Source organism: Carassius auratus, unplaced genomic scaffold (genome assembly GCF_003368295.1).
Source record: "Carassius auratus strain Wakin unplaced genomic scaffold, ASM336829v1 scaf_tig00016351, whole genome shotgun sequence".
NCBI classification, from domain to species: Eukaryota; Metazoa; Chordata; class Actinopteri; order Cypriniformes; family Cyprinidae; genus Carassius; species Carassius auratus.
In genome coordinates this window covers 252,320-278,327 of record NW_020524667.1, presented here as the reverse complement: position 1 = coordinate 278,327, position 26,008 = coordinate 252,320, and the positions used below count along the sequence as shown (strand labels likewise).

At 37.5% G+C, this 26,008-nt stretch overlaps 1 protein-coding gene and 1 long non-coding RNA gene across 7 annotated transcripts; one reads left to right on the top strand and one right to left on the bottom strand.

Annotated features, from left to right (window-relative positions):
- The first annotated feature begins 355 nt into the window (after nt 1–355).
- Nucleotides 356–25,480, top strand: LOC113075066 (kinesin-like protein KIF3C). Of its 2 annotated transcripts, XM_026247785.1 has the most exons (9): nt 356–2,035; nt 19,336–19,437; nt 19,572–19,694; nt 20,668–20,676; nt 22,337–22,455; nt 22,568–22,684; nt 23,389–23,497; nt 23,753–23,919; nt 24,596–25,480. In XM_026247785.1, exons 1-9 carry the CDS (start codon nt 620–622, stop codon nt 24,708–24,710), a joined length of 2,277 nt encoding a protein of 758 aa, XP_026103570.1. In that variant the 5' UTR covers nt 356–619; the 3' UTR covers nt 24,711–25,480. The 2 variants fall into 2 exon arrangements, with proteins under 2 accessions (XP_026103570.1, XP_026103571.1); XM_026247786.1 differs by lacking the exon at nt 20,668–20,676 and having other exon boundaries at nt 24,596–25,479.
- Nucleotides 6,052–16,025, bottom strand: LOC113075067 (uncharacterized). 5 transcript variants are annotated; one of them, XR_003280883.1, is made up of 6 exons: nt 15,749–16,025; nt 8,460–8,508; nt 7,834–7,981; nt 7,612–7,744; nt 7,182–7,309; nt 6,052–6,418 (listed from the first exon to the last, which is right to left on the bottom strand). It is a non-coding gene; the product is annotated as an uncharacterized LOC113075067 (long non-coding RNA). The 5 variants fall into 5 exon arrangements; XR_003280885.1 differs by lacking the exon at nt 7,182–7,309 and having other exon boundaries at nt 15,749–16,012; XR_003280886.1 differs by lacking the exons at nt 6,052–6,418; nt 7,182–7,309 and adding an exon at nt 7,410–7,466 and having other exon boundaries at nt 15,749–16,014.
- Nucleotides 25,481–26,008: the final 528 nt, after the last annotated feature.

Genomic DNA, 26,008 nt, shown 5'->3' with positions numbered 1-26,008 from the left:
AAACTATTCACTGGTTCAGTGGGTCTATTATTTATTTTATTAAATAGCCTATATATAGGTAGCCTAGCGGTTAGAGTCAATTAGCTTATCTGTTTAATAATAACCATGGTAATTTCTATTAGAAAATATACTTTTTTTTATTTTAAGTCACTGAGTCACATTTAAGTCATATGAAATTGATTTAATATAGGAGAGCCATTATTGCTTAAAAATCCAATTCGAATTTCAGATTGCTTATTTCTCTTGCCAGACCTGGCAACCCTGATATGTGTGTGTGTGTGTGTGTGTGTGTGTGTGTGTGTGTGTTTGGGCAGGGCTGCAGTGAAGCGCAGTTGATGTGTGTGATTTTCTGCCAGACGCGCTTATATTTCGGATCTTTTTGTGTTTCGGTGTAAATCGGTGAGATATTCTGAGTTTATGATTTCATCCATCCGTGTTTATGACGGAGCCGCCTTTATCATTTATTCATTTGTGGAGACCGCAGAGATTTGCAGCGGGACTGACATCATGCGCTCGGTGACCGGCTGATGCTGATGCTGACATCGTCCATCATCCATCTGCTTTAACGGGAATACTACGCTCATTCGTGATCCATTCATCTCGTATAGACGGATTCAACATGTCCATGAAGGCCAAAATCGGCGAGGCGGTGAAGGTGGTGGTTCGGTGTCGCCCGCTCAACCGTAAAGAGGAATCGATGGGGTATGAGAATAGCGTGCAGATGGATGTGAAACTGGGCCAGGTGGCCCTGCGGAACCCCAAGGCGGGTCCGGGAGAGCTGCTCAAGACCTTCACGTTCGACGCGGTTTACGACGCTTGTTCCAAACAGAGCGACCTGTACGACGAGACGGTGCGACCGCTCATCGACTCGGTTCTGCGCGGCTTCAACGGCACCATCTTCGCGTACGGACAGACGGGAACCGGGAAGACGTACACCATGCAAGGCCAGTGGCTGGACGCCGAGCGCCGCGGCATCATCCCGAACTCGTTCGAGCACATCTTCACGCACATCTCGCGCTCTCAGAACCAGCAGTACCTGGTCCGGGCCTCTTATTTGGAGATCTACCAGGAGGAGATCCGTGACCTGCTCACCAAAGACCACAGCAAGAAACTGGAGCTGAAGGAGAGCGCAGACTCAGGGGTCTACATCAAAGATCTGTCCTCCTTCGTCACCAAGAACGTGAAGGAGATCGAGCACGTGATGAACGTGGGGAACCAGACTAGATCGGTGGGCTTCACCAACATGAACGAGCATAGCTCGAGGTCACACGCCATCTTCATCATCACGGTGGAGTGCAGCCAGCTTGGACCAGACGGACAGAACCACATCCGCGTTGGCAAACTCAACCTGGTTGACCTGGCGGGCAGCGAGAGACAGACCAAGACTGGCGTCCAAGGAGAACGTCTGAAGGAGGCCACCAAGATCAACCTGTCCCTCTCCGCTCTAGGAAATGTAATCTCTGCGTTGGTGGATGGACGAAGTTCTCACGTTCCATACCGTGACTCAAAACTCACACGGTTGCTGCAGGACTCATTGGGCGGGAACGCCAAGACCATCATGGTGGCTACTTTGGGACCGGCCTCCTACAATTACGAGGAGACCCTGACCACCCTGCGCTACGCCAACCGCGCCAAGAACATCAAGAACAAGCCTCGTGTCAATGAAGACCCCAAAGATGCCCTCCTGAGGGAGTTCCAGGAGGAGATCGCCCGGCTGAAATCACAGCTGGATAAACGCGGCATGCTCACCAAGAGGAAGAATAGGAGCAGGAGACTGAAGAAGACCGGAGAAGGAGGAGAGGAAGAGGTAGAGGAGGAGGATGTTGAAGATGATGATGAAGAAAGCGTGGAGAAGGAGGCGCAGGAGTACATGAAGGAGCAGCAGGAGAAGCTGGAGAGAGAGAAGGAGGCCATCAGAGATGATCATTCTCTGGTGGCCGAGGAGAAACAGAGACTCCTGGAGGAGAAAGAGAGGATGATGAGGCATCTGAAGAAGGAGCAGGAGGCCACAGATCTTCTCACAGCCAAGTTTAAGGTCAGTATGTTGTGCATGTAAGTTTAAATGATATATTACAAAAAAGTTCCTTAAATATTGTTGTATGGAAATATGTAATTAATAGATATCACACTCTGAGATATATATATATATATATATATATATATATATATATATATATATATATATATATATATATATATATATATATATATATATATATATATATATATATATTATTAACTAAAACTAAAACCATAAAAAACTATTATTTATAACACACTATTTTTTTAACTATAATAGCTATACTGTTTTTTTTAATAAACTGTAACAATATATAAAACAATATTTTATTAATTATTTTTTAAAATACACCTTAATCTAAATAAAATGTAAAAATATATAAAATTGACTTTATTTAATTTATTTAAATTAATAAAACATTTAATTTCAGCTAGTTTCCTAGGCAATATTTCTTATTTTTATTTAGTTTGTTTATTTAGTTAACTAAAACTAAATCAACTAAAACTTAATTTTACATAAAAAACTAATAACAATAACAACAGAAAATATTAAATTATGGTAGATAAAGCTTAATAAAACTAAAAACTAAAACTTAATAAAAGCATTTAGAATTGTTTTATATAATATTTTATATAAAACAAATAGTAAAAATGACAATAAATGACAAATCAAAATTCTAAAAACTTTAAATGAACTGAAAATTAACATTAAGGGTTAGTTAACCCAAAAATGAAAATTAAGCCATAAATGACTTCTCATGGACCGATGCAGTGCAACACCCGCTGAGTGCCGTCAAACAGCTTGAAAGATCAAAGACAATTTTTTAAATAACCCCGACTGGATTCGTATAAAAGAGGAAAGTCATATACACCTAGGATGACTTCAAGGTGAGTTATTTATGGGCTAATTTTCATTTTGGGGTGAACTAACCCTTTAACATCAACAATACTAAAATAACACCGTATTTTTTCTGAAATTCAAGTCATGTGATCTGATGCATCTTGTGATGACCTAATGCATGACATCATATTTTCACATGTGCTTGTGCATTATTCTGAGTGCATGTGATAGCAAAGCAGGCTGCTGGAAATATATAGTATATAACTCTTCATTCTCATATAGGAGGTGTTTGTGGTGGTTCTGGCCTGATGCAAGATGAGAGAGGGGCTTCAGATTTATAAATAACCCTGATTATTGGTGGGTCATTTCCTGACAGGCGATGATTCATCACGACCTCATCCTGTTCCCTGTGCTGTGAGCCAATCACATCACTAGATCTCAAACAATAACAGCAACACAGGAAGCACATCACTGAATGTCTGATTATAAACACATTCACATACTGTTCACAGTCACATACTGGCTCGCTACTCACTGTAAATTTCAATATATTTAAATAGATTTGTCATATATACATATATATATATATATATTAGGGCCGGGACTCGATTAATAAAATTAATCTAATTAATTAGAGGCTTTGTAATTAATTAATCAAAATTAATCGCATTTTAATCGCATATAAATATTTGACCTGAGAACAGTGAGAAGTATTTTTTTTCACATGGATTTATAGTATACCATTGAATAATGACTGAATACATAAGCTTAAGCAACAAAATATTGTTTATTTTTGTTCAACCAAGTCTAGCAGACCAGTGCAATTTTTGCCATGAAGTGTAGCAATAGCATATTTAGAAACAATTTAGAAATAGTACATTTCAGAAATTCAGGAAGCTTATAGGTATATATATATATATATATATAACATTGGAAACACTGACTATTAGAAAACATCTCTCTGTTGCTTCAGAGGCCATAACACACTAAGTCCAACTCTCAACAACCTTGGCCAAAACAATAAAGACTTCAACATAAACTGTTGCACCAACAAAATAATACATAGTTCAACATAAAGTGTAAAGTCCACGCTAGCTGCTATATGTTTTGCGTTGAGGTGATACTTGAGGCTCGATGTGCTGCAGTGATATGCGAACGCTAGTTGGTGCTCCAGTATAATCGGTCCGCCAAAACTCATCCAGTGAGAAACGTTCCGCGGTGCAAAAACTAAGTTATTAAAAATGCGGGAATTTTTTTCTGTAATTAATTAATCTTAGTTAACACGTTATTTTTTTGTGTAATTAATTCATCTCAATTAACGCGTTAAAGTCCCGGCCCTAATATATATACAAACACACACACATTTTTGTTTTCAGTGAATATCTACAAAAATGTACAGTAAGAACATAAACATGCATACAGAATATTTTGCATACTATATGTGCTGCACACATAGTAGAAGTAGTATGGTGTTGTTCTAAACTCAGCATGACTCAGTTTTGCCCCAGATTCATTGTGCTGCTACTAGAGTGAACTGAGTGTTTAGTTGTGAAGTCCCAGTGCTCATGTGCCTGTTTTACCACCACTTCACACACACTTTTAGCCTTTAATATCTGTTTACACAACTGTTTTCTATTTTAATTATACTGTCATTTAAAGAAAGGATGTGGTGGCGAGACAGACAGACAGGAAGAAACATAATTATATAGTGTCTTTTGGATTTGTTTGTGTGTGTGACTGTATATTTGGAGTAGCGTACTGTAATACTGTATACTACTAGTATAATCATACTGTTTTCACAGTGTGTTGAATGTACTGTAGTGAAGTTATTGTTAACAACAAACCAAAACTATATGCAATAAACCTGAAATAAATAAAAAATATATAAATACTGGATGGAAAAAATAAACTGTTGCTTTGGCAGCTAAGCTAAGTACACTCTAAAAAACACTGGGTTAAAAACAACCCAAATTGGGTTGTTTTTAACACAACTGCTGGGTAAATATAGGACAGAACCCATATGGGGTTAAACTAACCCAAGAAGTTGGGTTATTAATTTTAACCCAGCAAATGGGTTGTTTTTTCTACCCAAAAATTGGTTATTTTTACAAAAATAATGGGTTAATTTGATTTCATAAATGGGTTATATTTTCAAAGGAATTTTTATTCCTTTTAACATTAAATATACCACATAATAAACAAACAGGACAACATTGTATTATCTTTATTTTTCTTTCAGCATATTACACTTTGTAATTACACTTTACCTCAACCAAAAATTCAAGAGATCATACAAAACTAAAAAAATAAAATTCCATTTATAAACAGTATTTAAAACAATTTCTTTCATTTTTATGGTTTGCCTCTGTAACTTTTCTAAACTGTAAATGTTTAGAAAAAAACATTTGAATTCATTAACTTCAAAGAACCACAAGGTTTAGTAATGCATTTAAAAAATAATTCATATTATTTTTAATCCATATGCTCATGAAATTCATGAACTCCAAAAAACCTCAAGGTTTTTTTTAAATATACAAATAAATACTTATTTTTAAATAATCCATATGCACATGAAATTAAAAATAAAATACTTTACCTCAAGAACTGTTTGTTACAAAGCACATTTGTTTTAAGCCTACATTATGGACCTGTTGTTTTAAGTCTACAAAATGAACACAAAAATAAATCTATGAAATACAACGTATTGGCAGTAAAAGATTTCTACATAAAAATGTAATTGATAATCAGTACGCATAAAGTAATACTCTTCCTCAAGCAATAAAACAGTTGTTTATACAAAAAAAACAGAACAAAAATCTCATGTGCAAATAAAACTTAAACTAAAATGCTACCTCGTGTTCTTGAACCACTGTTTGTTCAAAGAACCTCTTATAATCTACTTGCAAGAATGTAGTGACCAGTGCAAAAAATTCACTGTTGGGGATTCACTTCCCTCCAACTCAAAAATATTATGAATAAACTCCCTAATATAGAAACAATGTTTCGGTTAGTTTACATCAAAAACATAAAACGATTTGAAACATACATTTACTGTCCCAATGAAGTGAAGTGAAAGTGATGTGACATTCAGCCAAGTATGGTGACCCATACTCAGAATTCACGCTCTGCATTTAACCCATCCGAAGTGCACACACACAGAGCAGTGTACACACACACACACAAACTGTGAACACACACCCGGAGCAGTGGGCAGCCATTTGTGCTGCGGCACCCGGGGAGCAGTTGGGGGTTCGATGCCTTGTTCAAGGACACCTAAGTCGTGGTATTGAGGGTGGAAGAGAGCACTATACATTCACTCCTCTCACCTACAATTCCTGTCGGCCCGAGACTCGAACACACAACCCTTAAATTGTGAGTCCAACTCTCTAACCATTAGGCCATGACTTCCCCTTAAACAATAGTTCTTTGTTTCAAAGCTTCTCCTGCGAGGATGACAAATGCCCGCGACGCAATGTGTCCATTTTCAAGTTACAGGACATATGGGTAAGGTCTTGATGCTTCAGCCTGCTGGAGGTACTCCACCATATTTGTTCCAACCTAAAGGACAGATAATGCAAATGAATAAAGGTGAAACAGAATGGGAGTGTCAGGGGTGTGGGTATGGGTGGTGGGTTGGGGATTCATTCGAAAGTGTTTATTCAATCAAGCAGTCTTTAGAAACAATAGGTCTTGTATAGGCAGAGCTTTGGATGAGGCAAAATACCTGAAAATTATTACAGCTTGATCTGGCCCACTTTGACAGAGCCACTGACAGGGATGCTAAGCAAGTCAAAAGAGTTTTGGTAACACTTGAAATACTTTAATTTTACTTTAATTTCTACATTTAATATTCTGCCCTACAAAAGCAAAAGACCTTAACTTGCTAGAGTGTGAAACTGAAAAAAAAATTTGCCAGTAAGATGTTTTAGTAATGAAAATTATCTACAGAAAAAAAAATTGTGAGCTCAGACTTATTTATCCAAGATACATTATAAATTAAATTACAAAGTTCTTATGGAGCATATCTTGTCAACATGTTACTATATATAAGACTGGAATAACGATGTTGGACATTCAGCTTTGATCACAAAAAAAAATGTTCTTAATATATTCAAATAGCAAATATTAATTTATTGTAACAATATTTCACAACATTACTATTTTTGCTGTATTTGGATCAAATAAATGCCTTTGTAAGCAGAAGAGACTTAATTTAAAACATTTAAAAAATCATACCGATCCCAAACTTTTGAATGGTAGTGTATTCAACCTGGTGAAGTCATTAAATGATTGAAGTAAATTTCTGTAAAGTCGTACTTACAGTCTGAATGTCAATGAAAGCTTTTTTGCTTTCATCATTGCTGGGCCGGATTGTTTTTCTGCCAATTTTGTAGGGTGGAGGTTGTAGCAAAACAGGCAATAGCTTTAGTGCAAGATTTCCCTTTGCATCTGTAGGAAAATAATATTACATTCATCAACACTACTAAAAACAGTAGCGAGTTGTCATTGAGAATATAGGGCCAGATTTACTAAACAGGTCAAATTAGCATGAGTCCAAAATCCCATAAAAGTGTAGACTGAAGTGTAAAGTTGTGCTGTTGATCCACTGACAATATGCAAATAAAAAAAAAAAATTTTTTGAAAAAATTTTTTTTCATCACTGCATTTCTATAGTAAGCCTGACAGTACTATGGTGCAAGCTATTAGTAAATCTGGCCCATAATATCAAAATATTGTAGAAACATTTTAACCTTCTGTCATTTCTTCAGCTGTACATGAAAGCTTTGCTTCTCGCTCACAAAAAGCAAGATCCTGTCAGTATACCAGCCATTTTTCCAGTTTTGGGGCTTCATCTTAATGTTAAATGTGAAAGTCCTGTGCAATCTAAAAGCAAAAATAACAAAAAAAAACTTCTCAAAAAAGACTTAATATAACTCATGTTACCATATGACAAAGACATTATGTTAACATACCATGCCTGAGGTAGTTAGCCGAGGAAACTCATGGAGGACCTCAAACATATTTTTCGCATGTACTGTTCCACCTGGCTGATGGGCTGTGTGTTGTTTCTCAGCCATTGTTTAATTTCCTCAGCTCTCTCTTCAGATACGGTTGATTCTACTGGACAAAGAAATAGCAATGCTGTTAATCAAATAGAGGCTTATGAAAATTTTTTACATGTAAAAGGATTAGTTTCCATAAAAACAGAAATACTCTTCAGAGCTTTTCAACACTTTAACTAGTAAATCCTGGATGTTTCTAAACTCCATGCAAACTGATTCCTGAATTATACTGCTTAACATTTCACTTTGCTCATAATTTGCTCACAAGTCGTTCCAAACCAGTAAGACCTCCGTTCATCTTCGGAAGACAGTTTCACGGTCTCACGGGTTTGGAACAACATGAGGGTGACTTATTAATGACATAATTTTGATTATTGGGTGAAGTAACGTTAACCCTTTAACTAAACGGGTATAACCACAATAACGTTACCGGATCTTTTTAATAATAGTAACAGCTGTTTTTTTTATGGTTTATGGTCATTTTATTATGATCAATGTATGGCAATCATTCAAATTAGATGAGATAAAAGTGTCACCTCCAGCTAAAGGCTGTGGATTTGCCACCACGGACAGTCAAGAGCAGGTCTGAGGGGAAAAAACAATATATTTTAGTCCAAGATTAATTGACACTTACCTGGATTTCAAATAATAATACATTTATTAAATGAATAAATGATTAGAAATGTATTTTTATTGTGAAAAAAAAAAAAAAAACGAAACGCAACAGACAGAAAAAAAATAGGTAACGTTATCTCTGGTGCTCACAAATGCAGGATGCTTTATGATCTATCATATAAAGTTAAGTGATATTTTAAAATCAGAATGGGACATTTTTGCCAATCGGTAACGATTCAATGATAATAAGACCAATACAAACCTTTATTTCACCAGAAAAAAAGGCTGAAGTCAGTTTGTTTTTAAAATATTTTCTCCTGTAACGATCCAAAATATGCCCGCGACAGATGACCCAAAAATTGGGTTGTTTTGGCTTAGCACTGCATGCAGTAAGATGGGGGATGGGCAAGTCAAGGAATGCACGTTTACATCACATTGATCTCGTGGCATTGAAATTAATTGACTTAATGGACTTTGAAGTAAATTATGTCATTTAACAGTTAAGAAGAAACGTAAGACTTTGACAAAAGGGTCGTTTAACACATAAAAACTGAAGAAAACGTATTTACTATCCAGCAGGCATTACCAGCAAACCAAAACGAGCGAATCTGGCGGTGCATTTAATGTCATGTAAACGTGACTGTTGTCGCACATTTCTTTGCCTTTTTATCGCTCGTTCGCTCATTATTATGTTATGTGTGTAAATATGTTTAAAAATACATGTCAAATGTATAAATATTGTTACCCGTGAAATGATAACATTCACTTGGAACTTGATTTTGTTATTTATTCCACTAGTGCAGAACTCACACCGTACACATTTGTTGATTGGTTGTTGTTGTTTACTTGTAGTTTAGAAATTTCTCATGTTTGTACATGCATACAAGTGCGGTCAAACTGTAAACACAAAACAGTTCACAATTACTATTTAGCAATGTTCCACATATCACATTAAATTAAACATTATCACATGTGATGCAATATGAATTTCTGGAACAATCTCTCGTGTCACAGACTTGCATTCAACTTTGTTTACAAACTAAATGCAACATATTGCATGAATATTTCAACAAATAACATGATAAACAACATATGTCTACATAAACAGCAAACAGTATATGATATTAACCCTTTAGGCGCTATGGCGCTAATCGCAAATATCGATCTACATAGAGATAACTCTAGAAACCTCAGATTACTTAAACAGCACAAGAATTACTCACCACGCTGGGAATATACAGTTCAAATTATATTTTCAATCTGCAATCATTATAGAAGTTCAACAAGCTTCAACATGAGAACAACATGCTTTTCTGTCTGTCTCTTTTTCAACTGCCTCTGCCCTTTCCGTCAGCTATCACATGAGCCACTGAAACAACGTTCTTAAAGGGGCAGCACCTAACATCCCGGCCCCCAATGACCCAAACAGGTCATTCAAAGAAAGTAAAGGTGATGCCTCAACTAAACTAGTTCAACTGATAAAACTGGCTTCTAGGAGGCAAATTTTATCCACAGGACGGCTGAAGACTCCTGCCTGTGTTTTCACTTCCACAGTACGCACAAGTCCATCTGTACCAGGGTAAACTTGAGTAATCAGACCTAGTGGCCAGTGATTGCGTGGTGTATTTTCATGCAGAATGATCACAAGATCTCCTACTTGAAGATTACGCTTTGGTTGTAGCCATTTTTGGCGCTGCTGCAGTGCAGGCAAATATTCTTTAATCCATCTCGACCAGAATATATCTGCCAGATACTGGACCTGGCGCCATCTGCGTCGGTAAACATCTTGTTTTACGAAAGCTCCTGGAGGTAGAGTTGGACCCGAACGGAGTAACAACAGATGATTTGGGGTTAGTGGTAGAGGATCTGATGGGTCATCTGAGAGTTTAGTGATTGGTCTACCATTGACAATAGCCTCAACGCAACAAAACAGTGTTGTCAGACCCTCGTCATCTGGTGCCTGCTGCAATAGGACAGTGTTTAGAATGGAACGAACAGTGCGAATTTGTCGCTCCCAAACACCACCCATGTGGGAGGCAGCAGGTGGATTGAAGATCCATTTTACATTGTTCTGCAGCAGGTAATCAGAAATCTTTTGTTGATTCCATTCACTGATGGCTTTCCGTAACTCTCTTAATCCACCAACGAAATTAGTCCCGTTATCTGACCGTATTTCAGAAGGGGAACCTCTCCTGGCAATGAATCGCTGTAGTGCGTTGATAAAGGAATCAGTATCTAGGGTGTGAGCGACTTCGAGATGAATAGCTCTCGTAGTGAGACATGTAAACAAACATCCATACCTCTTTTGTTCACTGCGTGCCTTCTTAATCAAGAATGGCCCGAAGTAGTCTATGCCCACTCGAGTGAATGGAGGCTCACACGGTGTCACTCTAGAGTCAGGTAAGTTTGCCATTTGCTGGGCTTGTGGCTTAGCTCTTAACTTGCGACACTGTAGGCATGACTTCAGAGTTTGTGTAATGACAGCACGTCCCTTTAGAATCCAGAAACGTTGACGAATTTCTGTAAGAACTCGTTCTGGCCCTGCATGACCCAAGCGAAGATGATAGTGACGAATAATTAGCTGGGTGACGTGATGATTGTTAGGTAGGATCACTGGATGTTTAGCCTCGTAAGGAATTGGGGCATTCATTAGTCTGCCTCCGACACGAAGGAGTTGATCAGTTTCATCTTTAAAGGGTTTAAGTTTGAGAAGAGAACTAGGCTTGGCTTCAGTAGATCTGAAAGTTGCAGCTTGTACGTAATTGAGAATGGCTAACTCTGCTTGCTGGAGCTCACCAACAGTGATGGGGTCAGAAAGATGAACACTTAGTTTCTTGCGTAACAAAGCCTTGAGACGCAACAAGATAGCAGTAGCTCTTTTCAAACGATGCCAACTGGAGTATCGTTCCAGTAGTCTGTCTACTGCATTTTTCATTGCTTGGTTTGGTGTTATGCTAGCTGCATAGACTTCTTTGCCTCGTTTGATCTCTGCTTCATCCGGCAAGTCATTTATAATAGGTTGAGCAGGCCAATGTTCCTCATCGTATCTAAGAAAGTGTGGACCAGATTTCCATCGTTCACTTGCCAAAATCTCTCTCTCATTCCTCTAGAGACGTCATCCGCAGGGTTAGAGGCAGAATCAATATGTCTCCACTGGCATGATTCTGAGCGTTCATGTATTTTTGATATACGGTTGGCGACAAATGTCTGGAAACGACAATGCTTGTTTTTGATGTACTGAAGTACAATAGTACTGTCCGTCCAAAAGAAAGTCCTTTCAATTGGGATCTCTAAGTGTTGCTTGATATGCTGATCCAGCTCCGTAGCAACAACAGCTGCTAGTAGCTCCAGTCGTGGTATGCTTACTGGCTTGATTGGAGCAAGTCTGGCCTTTGACATCACCAGCCTGCAGGTGTCACCAATCCTGATGTATGAAACAGCACCGTAAGCCAGTTCTGAAGCATCAGAAAAGTGATGGAGCTGGGCTGATAACAAACAACTTGTAGATGTCGGTCTAGGGCATCTTGGAATTGTCAGTGCTGACAACAGAGGCAAGTCGTTCAACCATCTGTGCCATTGTGCTGCTATGTTCACTGGTAACTCCTCATCCCACTCAACTTTCATACGGCACAACTCTTGAAAGATTGCTTTAGCTTTAAGCACGAAAGGGCTTGCGAATCCTAAAGGATCATAGATTGAACTGGTAGTGCTCAATACTCCTCTCTTTGTTAGAGGCTTGTCCACTGACTTGACATCGAATGTGAAGCAATCTCGTTCTACATCCCAAAGGACGCCCAGTGTTCGTTCAAATGGCAAATCCTCTTGGTCAAGGTTTACCTCATGTAATGATTTTGCCCAGTCATCAGCTGGTATTGACTTCATCACTTCCTTAGAATTGCTTAACCACTTGGTTAACCTAAAGCCTCCGCAGGTGAGCAGTTCCCGGAGTTCGGAAGCGAGTTTAATGGCAGCCTCCTCTGTTGGTACTGACTTAAGGCAATCGTCAACATAGAAATTTCGCTTAACCGTTTCCACTGTGTCATCAGAGAAGTTTCCATGATTGTCCTCCGCCACTCGTTGCAAGGCATAATTGGCAGCACTAGGACTCCAGACACCTCCAAACAGATGAGCTGTCATACGATAATGCTTAGGTGGTTTGTTCGGGTCGTTATCTTCCCACCACAGGAAGCGAAGCACATCTCTTTCCTCAGATGGCACCCGGACCTGATAGAACATGCTTTCAATGTCCGCATTCAAGGCAATGGGTTCTTGTCTGAACTTGAGAAGGACTCCTAGCAGCTTATTGGTAAAGTCTGGGCCTTGATGAATATGGTCATTTAATGAAGTACCCTGGTAACGTGCTGCACAATCAAAGACAATACGAACTTTCTCTGGCTTATGTGGATGTAGCACTGGATGATGTGGCAGGTACCACACGCAGCCATCTTTTCTGTTAATATCGACGACTTCTTCTGCATATTTTTTGCGCAAAGAGTCTCCAATACCCTCTTTATACTTCTGAAGCAAAGTTGGGTCCTTTTTTAGCCTCTTTCCTAGAAGGTCTAATCGATGCTTGGCCATCGTGTAGTTATTGGGCAGTTGTGGTGGATGTTCTTTGAACGGGATAGGAAGTGTGTAATGACCTTCCTCTTTGACTGCTTGTTTGTTCCATAGGGCCACAACCTGCTCATCAACTACTGACTGCGAATCATGGTTCACATGGACTGGATCATCCAATTTCCAAAATCTTTCAACTGCTTGTTGTAGAGAATGGTCAGTTCGAATAAAATTGGCAGAAACAGATGTAGAGCCATCAGCTACTGGTCCATGGAGTGTCCATCCCAAGCCAGTAAGAATTGCATATGGTTCGCCAGACTCACCACAGCATGTGTCACGAGGAGCAAGTATGTCTGGTTGATCTAGACCTATTAGCAGGTGAACCTCATCAGCTAAATCAGCATCAGGTAGACTGATTTCATCCGCAATTTCCCGCAGATGCGGCCACTTAAACAGCTCCTGCTGTGTGACTAGGCTGTCGAGACTTATGTTCAAGTGATCTCGACAGAGCACTCCTTTCATCAGGAAAGAGTTCCTTTGTTGAGCATCTTCAACTCGTAGATCCACTGCTAAGGTGACTACATTGAGGTTTTTGGTCTCCATAGTGTTCAGCTTTATGTTCATTTTGCGTGATTCCAGTTTAAGAGCATTAACTAGCTTCTTAGACACGAAGGTCCCATTTGAGCCACTATCAAGCAAAGCAAAGACATTCATAGAGAATCGTTTATGTCTGTCTGAAACTACTACAGGCAAAATGGGAAGAGCAATCTTCTTTTGACTGACTTCACTGCATTTTCTGGTAGCATGTGCTTGAATGGCTTGTGGCGGGTCAACAGCTGGTTCATCTTCCGTAGCTTGATTAGTAGATTGGCTTTTGTCGTTGTCAGAAGCTACGATGGCAGAGTGTAGCCAACTGTTGTGTTTTTTCCCACATCCAGGCACTTTGCATACCCAGCTGCGAGAACAGATTGTGCTCCGATGACCCTTCATAAAGCAGTTCAGGCAGAGTTGCTTTCGCTGAACAAAGGCCAAACGTTCTTGAACAGACAAAGCTCTGAAAGCTTGACACTGGTTCAGGAAATGTCCGTCAGCGCACTTTGGACATTTAAATCTTGAAGTTATCTTTGGTGTAGATGATATGGTGGATTCATTAGTAACTGACACGGTTGCAAATGTCTGCCTTTTCTTATTGAAGCTTGACTTAGCATTTGATTTGTAACTCGCGGGAGAATTTCGACTGGCAGGTGTAAGAAGATTCCCAAAGATAGGATCAGCTCTCTTAGTGGCTTCAGATTCAACAAGACTAACTACATCGTCCAACTTTGGTAAACGTCCAGATTTGATTATCTCATAATTTATTGTGAGCCATCTTTTTTTTATGTCTTCAGGCAGCTTTTCTACAATCTGTAGCAAAGTGCGTCCACCATTGAGCTCATCCTCACACTTCATTGCTTTTAGAGTATCTCGGCAGCTACGCAAAATGTCTGCAAAGCTTTGCAACTGCTTGTTGTCTTTAACCTCTTTGTGATTGAGCACCTTGTCGACCCATGCTTGTGATATTGCATATGGATTGCCAAAACGTCTTTTCAGAATAGTCATGGCTTCTGCATAGCCCAGGCTAGAATCAGGATTGTACAAACAGTGCGAGATAGCATCTCTAGCTTGACCGACAGTGTACTGATGCAGACGAGTGAGTTTTTCTTGATCTGGCACTGTCTCTTTGTCAATCACTGAGGAAAACAATCTGATGAACTGCCAGTACTTTAAGGGTTCACCATCGAATTTGATTATGTCAACAGGTGGTAAGTGCATGGAATCAATGTGTGACTGATACTGTTGCCTTGACAGCTCCAGTAGTTGACATAAAGAATTCTCGTTTACTGCTGAGAATGATGGATGAAAGTTAAAGGATGGGTTACCTGAGACAGGAGTTGAGAAATCTTTGTTTATTGTCGTTAACTCAGCCTTTCGTCTATTTTCTTCCATCTCAGCATCTTTGAGTTTCAGTAAGCCTTTTAGTCCATCCATTTCAAATTCAGCTTGCTGAAGTTGTAGTTTAAACTGTGCACGCAGACGTTCTTCTTGTTGAGCTAAAAGCACAGAGAACTCTTCATTTTCTTTCTGTCTTAGATTCTGTAGCTCTTGAAACTGGGTAGATAGTTGGTCTACAGGAGACATTTGCGGTTTAACAGCATCATCAAGCATTTGCTGTTCCTCTTGGAAGTTTGATGCATCATGAGATTCCATTGATTGCTTAAAGTCTTCAAACCAGCTTACCACTGTGTGCTGTAAGTCTTGCACATCCCGCAGGACTGATGTTAAATAGCCTTTAGAAGCATCTAGGTCATCATCATCTTCTAATGTTTTATGATACATGTCATGGACCTCATGAAACCGCATAACAGCCTGATCCAAAGCAGCAAGTTTCATCTCTACCTCTTTAGGCTGATTACAGTTCATAGCGCTTGTAATCTGTGTCATCAAGCGTGTCACAGCAGCCTTTGCACCTCCACGTTGACGCTTGAAACCCTTTTGTTGTTGATCTGGGGTAGAACTTTCTTCTGTTTCTTGGTCCATGTTGTTATTAATTTTCTTTCTTCCTCGTGTTTGACTTTAATGTTAGGCAGCACCTAACAAATATATTGATACGAACCTTATTTCTCCAAATATTACAGCGTGTGTGTGGCATCCACCTCCACCTCGAATTCATTTCAGTCTGCCCGCGCTGCGCTGATCCTGCGCGGAGTTGATTTGACCCAATGAGCTGGGTTATTGCGTCCGAGTGGGGGAGGGGGTGCATTGATTCAGCTCTCAGTGAAAACGACCCAGAAAATAACCCAGCGGTTGGGTTACATAGAACTACCCCAAAACTACCCAAGACTGAGAAAATAACCCAAAAAATTTACCCAAATGGCTCAACCCAGCACTTGGGTAGAAAAAATAACCCAGGATTTTTTAGTGTGTAAATGATCCAAAGTGCTAAAATTACTGAAATAAAAACAAGTCAAAGCTAAATATATATATAACAAAAAAAAAAAATGACAAAAGCACATAAAATTACTCAAACTTACATTAAAACTCATTTTAAAATGAAAACTGGAAATGTAAAAATAGAAACTCAAAATATTATTAAATGCTGTAACATTATGTAAACAACACTGAAATAATAATGAATTCATATTTTATATTTGTATACATACAATCTCTAAATTAAAAAACTAAAGTTAAGTACTAAAATTAAAAAGCTTAAATAAAACTAAAGCTAAATAGAAATATTAAATAAATAAATAACAATGTCAAGCATATAACACAACTACTAAAAGGTGTATAAAAGGTGAAAATATAAAACTAAAATTTATTCATAATATTAGTAAATACTGCAAAATTACATAATACTGAAATAAGACTGATTTATACTGTACTTTTGTACACATGGAATCCCAAGATGATGAACTAAAAGATGCAAAAAAGCCATTTTGTAACCATTATAACTGAGCGCAACTTGCTGAATTAAACATTCAACGTAATTGTTTCACAGTATATTGTTATGTAATGTATGCTATTTCCAAACGTAGCCTGTATGTGCTGACAGTTCTCCCAGGATGCTTTGCTTAAATATTGATGTGTCAGCTTCATTGTGTAGGTGGGCGGAGCCTGTGTTCGGAGCTCCTGGCCAATGAACTCCTCAGAGGTGTGAATAGGTGAATAGATAATGAGCCAGACTGGTCCTGAGCTCTGTTGCCATGGTGATGGGAATGTAAGGGGCCTGGATGGAAAGGTCTCTGTTAGACGAGCTCATCTTTCCTGCTGAGTGTGTGTGTGTGTGTGTGTGATGACTGAGCGTCCTGCTGGTGCTTCCTCAGAGGCCCACGTCTATTTTAAACCATCTCTCTGTTTCTCTCTCTCTCTGATCTTTTTTTCCTTCACTACTGTAACAGTATATTGTATACAATATAAAATCAGTCAAAATATTACTCCAACCGAAGATGTGAGTGTGAAAAGAGTTTTGTACTATTTGTATTTCTATATTTTATATTTAATTACTAACATTACTACTTTGTTACCAATAAAAATGAAGTTACATAGAAATAATAATAATAAGCTTAAAAAATATGACTAAGAATACAATAAAAAATAAAAAAATAAAAAAGCTAATTAAAAATATTAATTACTTTTAATATTAAGACCTGGTTGTGTAAAGGGTTTGTGACATTTTATTTGAATTTCTTTTTTTGTGAAATAAATGCATTATATTTTAGTTGTTGTTGTTCTAACATTATTAAAATAGAAAAAAAGTTATATAGAAATATTTAAAATAAATATGTAAAATGTAAAAATGACAAAAGCACATAAAATGACTTAAACTAAAATCACACACACACACACACACACACACACACATATTTATAAAGCTAATTGAAAAATATGAGTGTCTAAAGGGTACCATATTAAATTTAGAACCACATTTCTTATTTATCTATTTATTTATTTTATAATGTTCTAAATAAACAATAAAAAGACAAATTAATAAAATAATTAAAATGTCTAAAATTAAAATAAAAAATAGAATATTAAAAGATCATTCAAAATTTTAATTACTGTCATTTTATTAAATTATATATTATACTACAATATAATTGAATATATTTTAATTGTTTATGTTGGGAATTTTTTTTTGTAGCAGTCCACATAAAAACTGCATTATGACCAGTTAGGTGCAATTGGCCGAATGTGACATCACCTAATTAATATTCATAACTATGATGATAATGTTATTACATATATATGTGTGTGTGTGTGTGTATGTATATGTGCATGTATGTATATATGTAGTTTAATTGCTTGGGGGGGGGGGTCTATTTTAATTGTTTCTGTTGGTCACACTGCAAGGTAAAACCTGCTTTAAAGGAAAAATACACTTTAAAAAAAAAAATAGGCTTATTTTCAGTTGAGTTTTACCATTTTCGAATCCATCCATTCACTAGATCCGGATATCGGCTGAATGGATTTGAAAACAGTAAAACTCAACTGTTCAACTCTGGGGGAGTTGGAAAATTAGCCTATTTTCAAAAAAATTGGGGTGTTTCTTTAAGAGCAGTTACGTCTCCTAATTGATATTCATGACCATGCTTATAAGGTTTGTACTTGTCTCCGCCCTTCTGCTTGGCTGTACATTAACCCGAGAAGGGTTTGGTTTCATCCCTTGGGACAAAAAGCCCTTTCTCTCCATCTTTCCATGTCTCTGCGTTATCTCTCCTCTCATTCCATCCGTTCCAGTCCTGTGATCACATAGCCAGAGAGATGAATTGTGTGTGTGAATCAGAGAGACTGTGCTGTGGAGTCTGATGGGTTCTGACAGGGTGTTTTGGATGTTATGAGCCGGTCTGATGGGCCGTGCGGGTCAGCTGTAGTTCTGGGCTTAGGCTTTGTCCTTGTTTCTGTTGTGGCCCTTTGACAATAATCTTTGTGTGTCGCTAAAGCCACGAGCTGCTGCTGTCCACAAAGAGAGCTCTGTGTCGAGTGGGGGAGGAGATTCAGAGCTGATTTTCATCGTGCCTTCGAAAAGGTCGCTGGCACTCACATCGATTTGTAGTGAGAAAGAAACCAGAAGTCATCCTTATTCAATGAGAGTTTGTGATTTCAGGCTACTCGAGTGACAGAAATCCTTTGCGATGCAACAAAATAAACCGTTTTCTATTTGTGCAGGATCACACTGGGAAGCCCCGCCCACAACTAAATCTCATTGGTTCAGATTTCCACTGCACCTTAATTGAAAATATGTTTTTATATCATACACTATTGTTCAGAGGTTTTGGGCTGGTTAAGTTTGTTTACCCAAATATATATATATATATATATATATATATATATATATATATATATATATATATATATATATATATTTATTTTACAAATAATAAAATAATATAATTTAATATATATTTCAATTGTTCTGATACCAACATTACTAAAGCCAAAAATGTAAATAAAAAATGTAATACAAATATTTGAAAAACAAAAAACTGAAACAAATGACCTTCACATAACAAAATTACAAAAGTTAAAATGACAAAAGCACAAAAAATGCCAAAATATTTTGAAAAGTTGTGTATATAAAATGAAAAATGAAATGTCAATAATAATTATAAGCTTTATTGAAAAGTAATTTGATATATCCTAATGAGTGTGACCTCTACATGTGATCCGCTGCTGATGTTGACGGTTTCTTGTGGTTGCTAGGCAATGGAGAGCAAGCTGCTGGTTGGTGGGAAGAACATTATTGATCATACTAATGAGCAACAGAAGATGCTTGAACAGAAAAGACATGAGATTGCAGAACAGGTAACAAACACCGTTTCAATATGTGCAATTACTAGTGACAAAAAAAACGACACACTTCACCTTCAGCATCCATATGACATACTGTGCTCGTGCACAACATGTAACGGAGTGTGTGAATCTGTGTGTGTTTGCAGACACGCAGAGAGAGAGAAATACAGCAGCAAATGTTTTCTCAGGATGAGGAAACACTAGAACTCAGAGAAACATTCTCCTCACTGCAACAGGAAGTGGAAGCAAAGACCAAGAAACTCAAAAAGGTGAGATACACACACACACACACACCTGAAGAGAGGGAAACTGTGGTGATGGTGTCACATTCAGAGGTTGCTAATGAAGAGAATGTCACTGTTTTGGTGACCAGTGGTTCCCAATATTAAGTAATTATGAAACTTAATTTCTTTTGATTATTTTTTTATTTTTTGGAACTTGATGGAGGCAAAGCAAAGATTAATGACAAATGAAAGTCCCATATTGCATTTTCAAAATTGATTTATCGCTTACACATGTAAAAAAAATCTAAACTGGTTTTCCTCACACATAAATAGCTAATGGAGTATAAATTGTATGTATATATTTGTGTATCTTTGTCATTTTTATTCTTTTTTTTTATTATATCTATAATTTTTTATTAATTTTAAGTCAGCTTAAGTCTATTCTGAATGGATGCATTAAATTGATCAAAAGTGCTATGAAATATCTCGGTTTCAAATATATGCTGTTCTATTGATCTTTCCATTAATCAAAAAACCCTGAAAATAAAGTATCAATAAATCTCAATTATTAAAACAAATATTTTCAATATTGATAATAAAAATAAATGTTTCTTGTGCAGCAAATCAGTATATCAGAATGATTTCTGAAGGATCATGTGACACTGAAGACTGGAGGAATGATACTGAAAATACAGCTTTGATCACAAGAATAAATTCACCTAAAAACAATTATTTTATATTGGAATAATATTTCTATAATATTACAAAAATTTACTTTATTTTTAATCAAATAAATACAGCATTGGTGAGCAGAAGATACTTTTTCAAAAACTTTAATCTTACAAACATCAACCCTCTTTTGCAACCACTGAAAAGACTGATAATAAATATAAATCTAAAGCCTCTGAGTTCCCTGACTCCTGTTCCTCTTGCTCTCCCTTAATTCTGGACCTTTGACATTTGACCCCTGGATCACCCCTGCCCCCAATCCCTGTGAAAATAAAACACCTTTTATCAGTACAAGAAGGTTAGTTTGTTTTACACTTGCTCGGGCTACGACGAGGCTAATGCTAAATGCTAGTCTTGGCATTAAAGCATTATGAAAAGAACAAAGCTTTCACAGCAACTAATTCTAGCCAACCTGCATTCATCTTTACTGCTACTGCTAGCATGCTAACCACCAAAACCCTCTTCCTCAAGCTATGATGACTTCAGAGATTCATTCTCAATAGTAGACAGGCAAAACAGGACTGAGCTCCACTGTTCCCACATTAATCTGCACACCACTTCCTGCCAGAACACATCACTTCCTGTTGTAGAGCCCTTACCTTCTCCTTCCTGACCTTCACCTTTAACCCCTGCTGTCCCCTCACACTAACACTGACTGAGCACTGATTACAGCATGAGGGTGATGATAATGAAGGATGATGAAATATAGATGGATGAAGGTGTTGAAAAGAAAATGAAGGATGGATAATGATGATGATGGATGAATGTTGATGATGATGGCTGATGAAGTAGGATGGATGGAATTATGATGATGTTGTAGGATGGATGGATGTTGATGAAGGATGGAAGAATAATGAAGATGAAGGATGGAAGGATGATGAAGATAAAGGATGGATGATGAAGGATGGGTAGATAAGGGTGATGAAGGATAGATGTTGATGATGGTGATGATGCAGGATGGAAGGATGATGATGAATGAAGATGAAGGATGGATGGATGATGGTGATTAAGGATGGATGGACGATGGTGATGAAGGATGGAGGGATGATGGTGATGAAGAATGGATGGACGATGTTGATGATGGATGAAGATGAAGATGAAGGGCTGATGGATGATGGTGATGAAGGATGGATAGATGATGTGATGAAGGATGGATGGTGATGAAGGATGGATGGACGATGGTGAGGAAGGATGGAGGGATGATGGTGATGAAGAATGGATGGACGATGTTGATGATGGATGAAGATGAAGATGAAGGGCGGATGGATAATGGTGATGAAGGATGCATAGATGATGTGATGAAGGATGGATGGATGATGGTGTTTAAGGATGGATGGACGATGGTGATGAAGGATGGAGGGATGATGGTGATGAAGAATGGATGGACGATGTTGATGATGGATGAAGATGAAGATGAAGGGCGGATGGATAATGGTGATAAAGGATGGATAGATGATGTGATGAAGGATGGATGGACGATGGTGAGGAAGGATGGAGGGATGATGGTGATGAAGAATGGATGGACGATGTTGATGATGGATGAAGATGAAGATGAAGGGCAGATGGATGATGGTGATGAAGGATGGATAGATGATGTGATAAAGGATGGATGGTGATGAAGGATGGATGGATGATGATAAAGAATGGATGGATGATGATGAAGGATGGATGGATGAAGGAAATGAAGATGAAAAATGGATGGATGAAGGAAATGAAGATGAAGGATGGATGGATGCATGGATGGGTGATTATGGTGATGAAGGATGGAAGGATGAAGATTAAGGATGGATGGATGATGATGATGAAGGATGGATGGATGGATGGATGGATGATGTGATGAAGGATGGATGGATGGATGAAGGTGATGATGATTATGATGAAGGACAGATGCTGCAGATGACGGATGATCACTCTCTCTCTCTCTCTCTCTCTCTCTCTCTCTCTGTCTGTCTGTGCAGCTGTATGCGAAGCTTCAGTCTCTGAAGGCAGACATTCAGGATGTAAATGATGAGCATGTGAGGAGCCGGCAGGAGCTGGAGCAAACACAGAATGAACTGACCAGAGAACTCAAATTCAAGTGAGTCTGAGCTCCATCTATGCATCATTTTACCATTGCTGACGTCTTTAAAGGGAGGATTTGCCTGAGGTTTAAGAACAATCACACAGCTAACGTGTCTGTATCTCTGTAGATATCTGATTATAGAGAACTTTATACCTCCTGAAGAGAAGAATAAAATCATGAACAGACTTCAGTTTGATGCTGAGGAAGACCAGTGGAAGTTTCAGCCTCTCGTTCCTGCTGAGAAGTGAGTTACACTGCCAGATGAAACACATCAAATATCAAAACTCAATGTTTTGCACATTTTAGAATAATAGTAAAGTCATCAAAACGATGAAATAGCACATATGGAAACATATTTTAAGTTTTGTAACAACATTTTTGGTTTTTAGACCCTTTAGAACAAAAGTTCTTCTGTTGATGGAAAACATAAATACCACGGTACTTACTAGGTGCTTTACATAATACCATGGTATTATGCCATAGTATTTATATAAGTAACAGCATGATCTGATGCAGACTTTATTTTCATTAACTAAAACCATAAAAAAAATTTCATTCATTTAAAATGATTAAAAAAAATGTTAACTGAAATAAAATATTTAAAAACTTAACACTTATTTTATTTCAGCTCATTTTCAAGTCAACATTTCTAATTGACATTTAGTTTAAGTACTTAAATAATTAAACTAAAATTTAATAATCTATGCAAATATATTTAAATAAAATAATAATAAAAATGGCACAAAAACAAAATTACAAAAACTTTAACTAAAATTAAAATGAAGCAGAAAAAATAATATCTAATTAAATATAGTAACAAAAACTCTAAAACTATTTCAATGATAGTAAAATAACTCTGATCTGACATTGTGATTGATTGTTTTTCTGAGCAGAACAGCGCACACCGAGAGTGAATCTTGATCTTCTTGTCTGTTTGTGTTCACGCAGTAAATTCACACAAATGAAGAGAAGACCCACCTCTGCTGTGGGATACAAGCGACCAATCAGCCAGTTCGCCAGGATTGCCATAGCGATGGGACCTCATTCCAGATACAGGGTATGTTTACAGAGAGAGAGAGAGATGGAAGAGTAGGAAGAAAAAGTGGAACATGGACAGGGGATATCAAATCAAATGGATGAATTCGTTCATGTGCTGGAGCTGTGTGATTATGTGCACTGCAAAAATATGTTGAGGATGTTGTTTATAAACGTAAAAGCACAAATATTAATTTCAAACATTTGTATTTTTTTTGCCGTGAGCAGTTTAAGTGATTGTTTTTTTGTATCTTTTGTCCCACGTGTACCTCCATAGGCAGAGAATATAATGGTTATGGAACTGGACACGACTCCTCCTGTCATGTTTCAACTGGACCTCCCAAAGTTTGGATCAGAGGTGGAATCATCTCGAGATAATCTGTTGGACAACACCAGTTACAGAGAGAAATCAGCGTCTGGACTGGTCAGAAAATCTCAGTCATGGTCAGTAAAATTTATAAGATACAATAAACAACAAAGTTATATTTATATTTGGCAAATTATATTTGAATATATTAAAATATTATAATTCTTTAAATAATGAAATAGGTTTAAATATAATTATACACACACACACACACACACACACACACATTATTATAATTATATTGAATCAAACGAACCAAAGTAATTTTTTTTAATGTTTTGTGTGATTTGATTAAATTAGAATTATAGTGTGATGGCCTTTATGGTAATTCAAGATTAACTCATAATCTCTATAACATAGTGCTCATGTGCACATAGTTGAATCTCAGTGCAGATTTATCATATGTTTATGGGCTATTTTTGGAATGGAATATGTATGAGTGTATTTCTCATACCATTTCTGCAGTTTATACATTTTTCTGTGCATAAAATACTAGGAAGACCTACTACACAATTCAGTGTTCCTGACTTGACCTCTCATTTCCAGTGGAATTGCAATTTGATCGGACTGCCAAAATAAAGACATTTTGACTAAAAACTGTATTCAAAATAAAACAAACTCTTTGATGCTGCCACTAGCTGCATTAAACATGCACTTCATGATACCACAGTGTTGCATAATTCACTTTAAATTACTCCAAACTATTTTACATACTATTTTTAAACAAGAGTGGAACATCATTTGTGTTCGCAGGTGTCAGTCTCAGCAAGTCATTTCCTCCTCAAGCTCCGCCCTCTCTCTGGCATCCTCAGGGTACCACAGCATGCCACACCCACAGAACTTCACCATGGCAACAGCCCAGGAATGAGACTTGGAACTTCTATATTCCCGCCCCCGTAAGGGATACACAGTAGTCAATCAATCCTAAATAGACCAATGAAGACAGGGGAAGATGAACCGTCCATCATTACTAACCAAGACTGATGAAACCAGATGAAAACCTGCCCGTGATCTGACAAATACTGAACGCAGGACTAGTCCCAGCAACTTATCAGGAGGACCAATTAAACAATCAGTATTATGAAAATGATTCGCCCTTGCTCTCTCTCTAGCTCTCTGCTCCTCAGGACAGTGAAGACACTTTGAAAACTGCCATCAACAACACTGAATAACTTGAGGCTAGTTATTTTCATTCATTTTGCTGCTTCCAAAAACCATCGGTCAACCTTAGTGTTTACGTACTGACCTGCACGGGTCCGATCCAGGAGTAGAGCCACAAACCTCAAATGATGGAAGCCAAAAGAGCGGGACTTTCTGATCGCTCAGCCTGAGCTTTCAAGACAAGAGCTGAGCAAGAGGGACGTCTCTCTTTCTATCTGCATGTCTTACTGTACGTGTGTGTCTTTGTGATTCTGATCAGGGTTCTGGATGGGAGGCGGCTGATCGGCTGGAGGAAGGATCTACAGGGTTCCCACTGGCTCATGGAAAACCTGGAATTGTCTGGGAATTTGATTGGTTTTCCAGGCCGGGAAAAGTCATGGAAATTAATAGAATGTTAGTTATGGAGATTTCATGTTGCCATTTTTTTAATATAAATATAAACACAATATAATATAAATAAATATAAACATGAATGAAAACAGAATTGTAAAAAAAAGAAAAACATGTATTGTAAAACAATTACAATAGCTGTCAGAAAAATGCATAAAAATTATGTGTGTGTGTGTATATATATATATATATATATACATTCAAATGGGGTCAGTACGTTTTTCAGTGTTTTTGAAATGCAAGGCTGCATTTATTTGGTCAAAATTTCAGTAATGGCATTACTATTTTAAATTAAATGTTTTATATTTAAGAATATTTTACAACTTAATTTATTGCTGTGACGCAAAGCTGAATTTGCAGCATCATTACCTTGTTGTTTTACATGATCCTTCAGTTGCTTCATATTTTTTTGGAAACCGTGATGCATTTTTCAGGGTTCTTTGTTGAAAGTTCAAAAGAACAGCATTTATTTGAAAAAGAAACCTTTTGTAACCTTATAAACATCTCTGCTGTCTCGTTTGAACAATGTAATGCAGCATTGCTGAATAAAAGCATTAATTTCTGTAACCTATAGGTTTAAAGGTTGTGGGAACCCTGGCTCTAGAAGAACTTGTT

Excerpts from the sequence above, each read along its gene's own strand:
- LOC113075066 (XM_026247785.1), top strand. The coding sequence starts at position 620 with ATGTCCATGAAGGCCAAAATCGGCGAGGCGGTGAAGGTGGTGGTTCGG. Across the intron at positions 19,438-19,571 it reads GACATGAGATTGCAGAACAG|ACACGCAGAGAGAGAGAAAT; the intron begins GTAACAAACACC and ends GTGTGTTTGCAG. Across the intron at positions 22,685-23,388 it reads CCTCTCGTTCCTGCTGAGAA|TAAATTCACACAAATGAAGA; the intron begins GTGAGTTACACT and ends GTGTTCACGCAG.